Raw genomic sequence first — 11420 nt, 5'->3', positions numbered from 1 at the left:
TGTACGAAAATCTCGATTTTCTCGAGTCGATCTGAGTTGAAGTAGAAAACCTTTCTAAAACTTCTGTTTTTTTGACTAATTTGTCGATGTATTCAGGGAAAAGTGGTTTAATGAAATTCTGTAGTCTTATTCTTTATTTCTAAGCAACTCTGACAAATTTCCATTTTTTTTAATGTTCCTGTGAAATCACTGAAAGGGCCTTTAACTATTCTTTTTCTGAAACCTAGGCGAACAATTTGTCTCAACTTTACGAAAATTGGAGCAACTTTGACCTATGACCCATACACAACAAGCAAATCGACCTTATGCCTATTGTGCCCCATAAAGTCGAACACAAACAACATTACATTTCTGGGATGCGAGAGGCCAGACGCATAATGTGACATGTTTGAAAGTGTTATTGGAATAAAATGTGTGCCCCTATACGATCATATAGGGTCTTATTTGGGGGTAGACAACAAAAATTAAGAAAAATAAGCTGGTTGCGAATAGAACCAGAATTCCGGCTTCAATCATGTTGATTTATCGAGTTATCCTAGCCAAAACGCCACCAACGGCTTGAGATAGGCAATTATAAGGAAACTTTATAGGATGGCGCTGCATGAACAAGGTAGGCTATATAAACACATCAAAAATGTTAATACTACTGTCTGTTCAATTAGCTTAGATTCTTGAATTTTTAAGATATTTGAAAAAATTAATAATTGTGGCCAAAGTCATCAAAGAAAAGTGTTAGCACAGCCTTAGACCTAACGTGGTTTATACTTTTCAAATTCCAAAGTTCAATTTAAAACCCCATTTCTTTTCAATTTTGCCTCATTTTAGGCAGTTACTTGGGTCCACCATAAGGGTTCGCGACCTTTTTGCAAATCGAGTGGGACGGTCCATTCTCAACTTAGGGCATAGACCCTATCCAATTTGGCAAAACAATCTGTCCAGCAATCTGTCCGGCCATTCCAATTGTTATACCGTTCCGGTTATTGGATAGGTTCTAAAGGTGATGATGGTCCACCGGTTTTTGTTACACGAAACTATATGGCGCGATTACGTTTTATGCATAACATTATTCTGAGCATTATTTGTTCCTAAACAATGACATTAAAATTATGGATTTCGTTCTTATTTCAACTGGTTTACAATGTAACTCGAGTTTTGTTTAATGCCATCATTCCTTCCCAAGAATATCAGCTTTCGCTTGACATTTTCAGATACAGTGACTTGACAAGAATTGTTTGCTGTAACCTGATTGTTTTAAATAATATTTTCTGGTACAAAAATTCTTTTGTTTCCAAATGTCCTTCTCATACAAACAAAACGAAATAACAAATTGAAAATAAATGTGTAATTTTATAGTAGGCCTATAGGCCTATACCTTCTCAGACCAATTCCTAAAATAAATAAATAAATAAATAAATAAATAAATAAATAATAAATAAATAAATAAATAAATAAATAAATAAATAAATAAATACACAAGGAATGTAATCTGGGCATATTTTAGAACAGCCTAGTTCATAAATAATAACGTAATGTTTCAACAGTAGGATTTCAACACAAATTAGGCATACTGGCAAATATATATAGCTATTTTGATGGACAATACTTCTTGATACGGATGGTCGAATAAATACTATCTCAGCGCATTATGACATTCGTCCCCATTGCTCTAAATGGATTGATTCAAAATATCGCGGGAAAAGACCAAAATTGAAAAGAAATGGGGTTCTAAACTGAACTTTAGAATTTGAAAAGTATAAATCACGTTAGGTCTAAGGCTGTGCTAACACTTTTCTTTGATGACTTTGACCACAATTTTCTATTTTTTCAAATATCTTAAAAATTCAAGAATCTAAGCTAATTGAACAGACAGTAGGCCTACCCCTTAATAAATGACCATTATTCAAAAACGGGTTATCGTATGCCAAAATTGTAAAAAAAATATTATACGCTCTACGCAGCGACAGCAATATTGGGACCATTGCAACAAATGAAATCTCATGATGCGCAGAAATGAATTTTGGCATTTTGCCGTTGAACCGTTTTGGAATAATGGTCATCCATGGGGGTGGGGGTAGTTCCTTTTTTGATGTGTTCATATAGTAATATAACAACAGTTAAAATCTGTTACTGACCAGCATCAGGGATTAGGGAACCAAAGGAGCTCAAAGGATGGATCCAAGAGGCTACAACTATGCCACATTAGCAGAGGATAAAGTAAAGAAAATCTTCTTGGTCATGAAAAAGGAAAACGTTGTCAATGTAACTCAACCAGATCAGAGGTTTATGCGAGGCTAAAGTAAAGAAATTCACCTCGAGGCGGCCCATAAAAAGGCAGGCTACCGAGTAGACCACTTGACATCACTGTTTATCAACAAAGGCGAGGGACTCGTCTATCGATATGCTCGAACGAGCCGCTACACTGTTCAATGGCTTTCCTGTACTATATGAAATGTGGCGGGCGATTTAAAATGCACGTGCCCTTAGCAGACTACGATGCGTACGCACACTGCAGGGCAAAGAACAATTGAAATTGCCATAATGCGCGCGCATACTGCCGGGCAATGACGTCAGATGCCAAGTGGTCTATATAAGCTCCATGAATTTGCTTCAAATGTTGACCTCGGTGGAATCATGCTCATTGGCGAAGATAATGTTGAGTGCTGTGATAAAATCAGTAGGTATGTTGGTGAAGAGTGAGGTGACATCCAGTGATCATGGATGGTTTACGAAGGAAGTCTTAACATGGGGCTTGAGATGCAAGTCAACATACATAATATTATATCTTTTTGTGTTTATACGTATATATTCCGTCATTGGATGTTGTGACACATATAAACCCTGTTTTTACTAAACAATACGCTACATTAACTTATAATGCTAAACACAAAATTACCATAGCGTGTACAAATAAAACATATATAACGCAAAATACATTAGAATAAATATGATTTCAAACTGTCTCTTGAAATTGTCAGTAGATGGATCAGATCTGATTGCAATGGGGGTTCATTCCAAGCTTGGGGAGTGATGATGTGAAGTCGCTTTTCACCAAATATATACATACAGTGTTACTTGCTTTGAGAACCGCCAAGCGAGTGGAATCACCAGATGATCTGAGAGGTTGGGCACTTTGAGAAACATACTGAGTTGACAGTCGGATAAGTCCATTTAAGCGAGATAGTGCATAGACTTAAAAACATATAATAGCAGAAGCTTGAAAGTATTGCGCGGCGGCATTTTGGAGACGTTGAAGTCGACAGATGTCTGTGGCAGATAGAGGATTGAAAAGTGCATTACAATGAGTGAGTTATTGAGGCTCGCGCAACATGCTGCCAGTCTGGTGGGGTGGTCCATGGCTCCAATCCATTTCCATAGAAATTGCCAAACCACGGACAGGCTCGACATGTTCAAGAAGTGGTGCCTCCACACTGCGGTCACCATGGTTACCTTTGTCTTTTGGTCAGATATCATTGTCTGTTACCTACAACAACCTGCAGAATGTCGATGTTCTGGCGTCTCGGACAGTGAGTTCGTGCTTCTTGTGGATGATGTTGAAGTGATACTGTAATTTCTTCTTGCTTGTCGCGTGTTGTTGAGGGCTTTAAGTCGTCGGGCTGCAAGTGGAAATTAAATATGAGTTTTGAATATATGGATACAATTCAATTCAAAATTCTGTATTTTCTTTCGCCATGGAAGAAAAACATAATTATAATAGTGTATAGATTTCAAATGGAGTCACCCATTCTCAAAAGCACGAATTTATAGCCAAAATTAGTCATATGCTAGTCTGCCACCACGCAAACCTGAAGAAATTATACAACCACTTAATAATACAAAATCAACACAATGATTGTCTTCACACAGCGTACCAACTTAGGTATTTCTGTTTGTCATGACCACTTGATAATGTTTTGCTATACCGTAAAACCTCGTCTACTAGCATATAGCGTGCTTCTGTTGAAAGCTAAATTACTCCAGACGCCATTATGGAATTTGAGCAAATAAATTACAGATCCAAGCATATACAAACAAGTATTATTGTAAGACCTAATATATAGCTATTGTATTGGCATATTTACGCATGTATCGTGGCGACCCAGCACAAAAACAACTCTTCCCAAAAACCACAACAGGTTTTATACTGTAGATAAATGCACATACCGATATTAGTAAACAGTTCGTCGATGTTGTCACCCGTCTTAGCACTGGTCTCAAAGAATTCCGCTTCGATATCAGCAGCGAACCTCTGGGCTTCTTCTGTCTCAACTTCTCTGTGCTCCTGTGCAGTATCAAGTTTGTTACCAACAATGATTATAAGAACGTCATCGTCGGTATGTGCTCGTATTGACTGCAACCACGCGCCCGTGACATTCTGATAGGTATCCTGATCATAAAATAATTGAGAAATTTAGAGAGTATTATTTTACAAAGTGAGGGACGAGATTTATAATGTGTGTCAAGGCACTATTTACAAACAGGGTAAAGTTTGGCAACAAATAATATTGCATAGGCCAACCATTATTTCATTTGGAATATAATTATACCGATGGAAAAATATTAAAAATTGTGAAAAGTGCCCGTTTGAACAAGTTTGAGTTGTAATAAACATTATCATTTGGCATCTCATTCCCACCTGTATCTCGATAATGGAAAAGTTCATTTTCCTGTTTGTGACGACACCTCCTGTTTTGAGATATTGGACCTAAGCTTTGTTACATATAGGTGTGGTGGGTGTTATCATATAAAAAATGTAGTTATTTGAATACGAGAGTGTATGGCAAGCTAAGCGGCTCAGAACGTGGGACTAGCTACGCGCAGCTTCTTTCTCGTTACGTGCAGCTTATTAACCAATCAGATTCGCGGTTTTAAACACGTGGAGCTGATGTAAACATCCTCTCTCACAAATATTACGTTGTTAATTTTTGTAAATGAAAATATCTGTAGTATATCAGCAAAAAATGGTATAGGTGCTATTAAAGTAATATCTGAACAGAATGATGATTGTTCTATATTTAGGGGCTATCATTTTCTTCGGAAGGGGATCCTAAATAGAGGGGGTCATACTTTTTAGCAAAGAAAAATACGTGGGAGGGGGGGGTCATAAATTGATAATGACAAAATGTAGGGAGTCACAAGATGACTACAGATAGTGTGTTTATTGTATTCAATACAATTTTAGCCTGTCTAGGGGTAAGGTGTATCGGTGGTGGGAGTCGGGGTCATAACATTTTGATGCCGAAATAGTGAGGGCCGCAATTTATTGACGCCGACTTCTTGTAAATTTAGGACCCCCCGTTCCGAAAAAAATGATGACCCATTTACTCTCTCCATATTTACACAGTGGCATGTGATATCGCTTTCCCTGCAATATCTTTACACAGCGCTTTACATCAGTAGTTGTTGTTGTTTGACCTTCATATCCCCTGCACCGCTAATACAGCCCGAGTATAAAGTTACTTGCTATTAAACACGGTGTAAACTTGGAAACACTAAATAAATATGCTTTGTGTCATTTTAGCCAGGCATTAGCAACATGTTCTCTTGACACGTGCTGTGATTTGGCCTCCTTTACCCGTTCGTTATCTATGCTAATTCCGTAAATTAATTACAAGATAATAATTGTGAAAGAGGATACCTATAACTATACTACGCGCAGCTAACGACCCAACCACGTGATTAAATTTGACTATTTTGATTGGTCAAACAGCTGCTCGTAACGAGAAAGAAGCTACGCGTAGCTGTTCCTCGCTTTTGGCCCCCTTGGCTTGCCATAAGAGTGCTGTATCATCAGCATAGAGTACAGTCTTACATGTGAGACTACTTGACAAATCATTTACAAAGATTAAAAACAACAACGGTTTTTAAATAGGATGTAAACCAAGTAAGCTCCAAATCGCGAATGCCAATATCTAGGAGCTTTTTCAAGAAGTCAAGAAACAGTATTCCAGCGGGTCAGTTGCCTGATGAAGTCTGGTGGTTCCAGACACAACGTAGCGATATATTGCAAAAAAGTAAGTTCCAGTATGAGATTTAATTCCAAAACTCAGTATTCCAGTAGCTTTACCCTCCCCATGCCAGTCAGGGTGTGATCTGTAATATAGTGTGCTTTGTATCGAAAGATTTGGTCTAAAGCCTGACCGATTGCTTGAAAGAATGTTGTTTTCCTGTATTATATAAAGTGAAAATACATGGCCAACTAATGTTGCTCTCAACCATAGTGTTTACACGTGTTGATATGAGGAAGTGTGGCTGCGTGTTGACTGTTATCTCTGTATGTCTGACATCGAAAGAAATTAGTCAGCTATTGTTGCATATAATACTAATTAACTGTAATAATTATAGAAATGTAACTTACATATTTGCTAACACTGTATACCATTACCACAGCTTGTGTATTTCTGTAGTAAAGTGGAGCTAATGAACGATACTGAAAAGAAAGAAAATGTTAGAAAGGCAATAGTATAAGATAGCGAGTGGGGTAACAGGAGCCATATGCAGTGTAATACGCCAAATCGGCATTGGAAGTTTGCAATGCATTGTGGGGCAGTTTTTGCAGTTTTGGGACACTTTGCCCTCTGACCTATTGGGAAAATTCAGAAAAAATGGTTGCTGTGCGTACAAAATATAATCTAAAATGATAACATTTATGACAATAATGAATGAATTAATAATAATTACAGCAATTTTCCCGATATGTCAGAGGTCAAAGTTTCCCAAAACTGCTCTCCAAAACCGGAAGTTATAATGGCGATTGGGCTTATTCTTCATGATATTAATACATTGATCTTATAGGAAATAAGGGTTGGAATATAAGGACAGAGGATGTTTTGAAGAACAGTGACAATTGTCGCCATATTACACTTACCCGTTCTTGCCCGGCTGTGTCCCATGTATTTAATCTGTGAAGTTCGCCATCTACCGTTACATCAACACTGAAAAATGCAGCACTATAGGGGGAAAACGGTAAACTATGTTTCAAGATATCAATTGAAAGATTTGTGAACGTTCTCAGAACACATACACAAAATATAAATAGATTGACAAAGTAACCCAACTGTATTGATATTATACACCACATGTCATTTTTCGGCAGTGATCGCTGATCACTGAGTGTTCAGTAGCTGATTACTGATCATTGTTCAGTAGCTGATTACTGATCATTGTTCAATAGTTGATTGTTCAGTACTGATTGTTCAATACTTGATTGTTCAGTAGCCCGGGTTCAGTAGCTGATTACTGATTGGTCAGGAGCTGATTACTGAATGGTAAGTACCTGATTATTAATTGATCAGGAGCTGGTTATTGTCAAACTTGCTGATTGACTTGTTTAAAGGTGCATTTGCAACTTTGGAGTTATTTAAATTAAAGCAACTTTAAATGAGTTGCTGGAGACCGATTAAAGGGGCACTGGCTGTTCAAAATTGTTTGGTATTTTGTACGAGTCATTTACTTAGAGCAAGCAGAGCTAAGTAAGACCATTGCCCACTTATTTTTAAAGGGACACTAAGGGGGTTGTTAATTACATGTCTGAATTATCATGGGCCATTGTTATCCGGATTGCTATTATATGTGGAAAGTAATTGCCTCGCGGTACATAAGAAATCCACCAATGCCACCTCTATAATGAAATTGAGTTTCGATGTCCTTGAAGATTTCATTTCTATGTTACATTGAGGCCTACCATTAAACAATGGGGATGTTGATCGGGTCACACAACTTTAATAAAGCATATTTTAAAGCGACCACCTCACTCAGCTAGTTCACCACAGATACACCTGTTACTCGTACTTTTTAGACAGAAAAATTGTCAAATGCAACTAAGGTACTTGTATGAACCAAAGGGGGGAGGATCTTAAATCAATTTAAACCATGACTTACCCAACAGTTGACGTCTGCTTCTCATGAAATTGGTTATGTTTGTATCGTATTCCTATACTGGTTTTTCCAACTCCTGGATCCTAGAAATAAACATCGTAATTTAAATGAAATTTGAATGAAATTGAAGGTAATTGGTGAATGACCGGAAGTGACCCCTTAAGCGAACTTTGACCCCAAATTGAAATTTTGCTTCTACCTATGTCTATAGAATTCTTAAATAGCTCTAGTCTTTGTTTGCTTTTGCTAAATTCTGTTCAAGTGGTGGGTTACAAAGCATTGTATTTTGTCTAGTGTCTAGATATGTATAACCAACAATTAACAATGAAAGGACATTCCTGAACCTCGTTGAAATGACCGCAAATTATGACTGTTTGATATTTATTACCAGCAATGTGGAAAAAGAGACACATGTAGAACCGAAAAAAAGGTACCAGTTTGTTGAAGGAGCAGAGTTCAACAAACCATAACCCCACCGTTAGATATCGTTTGAAGTCAAATGATATACCATTTTTAAGCTTATGATATATATTTTCTGAACACGAAATAAAACAAAATTGACCAGGCCGACTTTACGGCTCTTTCGTGGTGTATGGTCACATATGTGCGAGAAGTAGTATTTTCAAGGTATTTCGTAAATGACCGGAAGTGACCCCGACCTAAGTGTACTTTGACCCCAAATCCGAGTATCATGTCCCGTCATGGACAGTGATGTGAGACAAAGTTTGATATAAAACTGGATCGATAGAGCCCAAATTTGTTGGTCGAGAGCTACGTCGTATAAGTTTTAAAATATTGGACGAAACGTGTTTCGGCCTCAGCATGAAAGCAGTACAACTGCTGCCGAAAAAAAGAAACAGGGGCTGGATTCCAAGACCCAGATGACGTGAGAACAATCGTACATAATTATGCATGTTGAAATAGTCTCCTCCGCCGGTCGGATAACAGCAGTGAGCGGAATAAAACCAGCGGCGGATGAGACTAATGTTGAAATGGCAGCAGCTGCATTGAGAAGAATTATGATATTCTGTGACAATTTGTGTTTGAAGTGAGACAAGCGCTATTATTATAAAGCAATTTTTAGGTCCGTTAATTTTGGAAAGAACTCGCACACGTAATTAATGTACAGCCCCTAATTAACTGATTAGTGTCATATTGTGACATTTAAAGTTGAGTAAAATTTGATGGTAATATTAAAAGTGGAAGTGTAAACTTACCCCAACAAAACACAATTTCCATTCTTTAGGTGACTGCATTGTCGCAGCATTTGTACTACCAGTCCAGCAGCAAGGTTGAGCAACACAGCATGCAGATAGCATATGAAAGTAGGCCTATATAATACAGCAGATCAGCCCGAATTGATACACACAATTTTACTTTTAACTGGTTTGATAAAACGTTTTCATCTTATGACAACTAGAATAATTTATCTGTTGCATGTTATTAAATTCGTAAAATACGTCTCACATTTTTTTCAAATCAATGGTTTGCCTTGATAGAATAGTGTATCAAGTTAATGGTATAATACCGGGATATATCTCCCGGTGCGGTACAGTAGCAAAACATGAATACCAAAACCACACTTCCGTGTTTTGATATTGCGCGACAAAGCCTGACCTTTTAATTGTTGGGTCAAGTCAAAGTTTACCGGTGTGTGCATTGTAGTATTTAGTTTGTCGTGATTCATCATAATCGCGACCTGTATTTGCGCCATATTTGAAATGCTATAGTTTTATGATTTTCTTTTTCCTATGATTATCAAGGTGTTCACGTCGAGTGTTCACTACAGAATTGTTCAAAAATAGGAGCAGTGCGCTGGATGTTTATAGCATTGGGTTATTTCTGTTGAAATCCATACATCCCTTACACATCGACAACGTCAGGTAAATAATTATATTACACAGGCAGGGAAACTAAATCAATACACGTGTATCTATCACGCTGCCGATAACAATAATACAAGATAGAGTTGACATTTCTATTCTATCCTATGATAACTACCCTATTGTTTAGTAACGACCAAACAGAAAAAAAAAAACAATAACATATTAGTAGTGTCTCGTCGTCTCTATAGACAGTGGCGTAGATTTCTTTCTGACATGGGGGGATGGAGTTGGAAGTAGGCTATATTGAATCCAGCAACTTATATATAAGTGTATGGTACAAATGCGCGGGAAGCGCGCGAAAAATTCTGCCATTTGAAAGCTAAACTGATCAAATATGATGTAAAAGTGGAATAAATTCGAAAAAATTGGCACTTTGGGGGCTAAAATGGCCAAATATGAGGTTAATTTTGTCAGAAACCCACACACAGGCATCAACATGGGGGGGGGGGTTGATTGTATGGACCATCCCCCTTGTAACATATTGGGAGGGGCGGACCCCCGGGATCTACGCCTATGTCTATAGAATTCCTGAACGATGGTGGCAATGAGATAATTTGTCCTTTTCAGGTGGGCTAGGGCAATTGGGCAGCTAAGTTGAGCACTAGCGTAGGGTGGCGTATCTGCTATTTGATATTCAAACGATAAATCTTTGGAGACCCGTGTAGAAAATGATGAATATCTCCCGTCATTTTGGTTTCCAAAGAAACCAATTGTAAGGCTTGCACTTGAATATATGTGTTGAAAGGACGAGTCTCAAAACTATTAAACAGGTCGGAACAAAATGGTCATGCGTGGCTGTTGCAGATGTTAGTGGATTCAGCCTACCATAATGGCGATTTCCATGAAGATATCGGGGCGATGACACTGTGCCATATGAAGACACGATCGTAATCTCCCACATAGGGGGCGTAGACTTCAATAAAATAAAATAAAATAAAATAAAATAAAATAAAATAAAATAAAATAAAATAAAATAACCCATTGAGGTAACTCCATTTTGAAATTCGCACTCCCTACGTGGAAGATTCAGGTAATTTCTGCCATGGATTTTGTTACGTGCCCTTATTCCTTAATATATATTCATTAAAAGTTATGTGTTTTGTCATTAGACATTAATATTTGTTCTTATATTGATTTCTATTGGTTTGTACGTGGAATGTTCCAGAAATTCAATGGAAAATGCTAATAAACAATCATACATAATGTAAACCACTATATAGATTGATCATGATTGCCACAGAATGAAGTGGTGGAGCTTATATTACAGTTCCCATGTACACAGGTGAATGGCTTGTGTTGATGTAATGTGCTATATTGAGAAATGATGTAATGTGCTGTAAATATATACTATGTAGGTTTGGAGAATAATTAAACAAGAGCATTAGTGTAGAGTTATGTGAAACTTATGCTAGCCAGAGGTGGTACAAAAGTTACTATAATTGTGGGCAGTCTTCAAACTTCGGTTCATGGTTCTTGTGTGTTGGAGAGAAGAAAATACACCTTAGGCGGTCATGGCGGTAGTGAAAGCCAATAGTGGTTTATTGTCTTATCAACTCAAAGAAGTGACACACTGGATCATATCCATCAACGAACTGTGGTATTTTGCTGACTAACATAGTGTGTTATCGGACTGTCGAGTGGAGCAGATAGCTTGCCCAA

The 11420-nt window shown here is 37.5% G+C and overlaps 1 protein-coding gene across 1 annotated transcript; it reads right to left on the bottom strand.

Annotated features, from left to right (window-relative positions):
- Positions 1 to 2592: 2592 nt before the first annotated feature.
- On the bottom strand, positions 2593 to 9402 carry LOC140136313 (uncharacterized). Its single transcript, XM_072158039.1, has 6 exons — positions 9093 to 9402; positions 7879 to 7958; positions 6866 to 6947; positions 6356 to 6427; positions 4162 to 4384; positions 2593 to 3614 (listed from the first exon to the last, which is right to left on the bottom strand). The coding sequence occupies exons 1-6, from the start codon at positions 9192 to 9194 to the stop codon at positions 3478 to 3480; spliced, it is 696 nt and encodes a 231-aa protein (XP_072014140.1). The 5' UTR covers positions 9195 to 9402; the 3' UTR covers positions 2593 to 3477.
- Between the last annotated feature and the right edge of the window lie 2018 nt (positions 9403 to 11420).

Source organism: Amphiura filiformis, chromosome 16, assembly GCF_039555335.1.
Source record: "Amphiura filiformis chromosome 16, Afil_fr2py, whole genome shotgun sequence".
Taxonomy (NCBI): domain Eukaryota; kingdom Metazoa; phylum Echinodermata; class Ophiuroidea; order Amphilepidida; family Amphiuridae; genus Amphiura; species Amphiura filiformis.
Note: the sequence above shows the minus strand (reverse complement) of the source record. Positions and strands in the feature narration are given on the sequence as shown.

Coding starts and splice junctions, on each gene's coding strand:
- LOC140136313 (XM_072158039.1), bottom strand. CDS start 9,194: ATGCTATCTGCATGCTGTGTTGCTCAACCTTGCTGCTGGACTGGTAGT. Junction 4,385..6,355: donor TATACAGTGTTAGCAAATAT/GTAAGTTACATT, acceptor TTTTATGATCAG/GATACCTATCAGAATGTCAC. Junction 3,615..4,161: donor CGAACTGTTTACTAATATCG/GTATGTGCATTT, acceptor TTCCACTTGCAG/CCCGACGACTTAAAGCCCTC.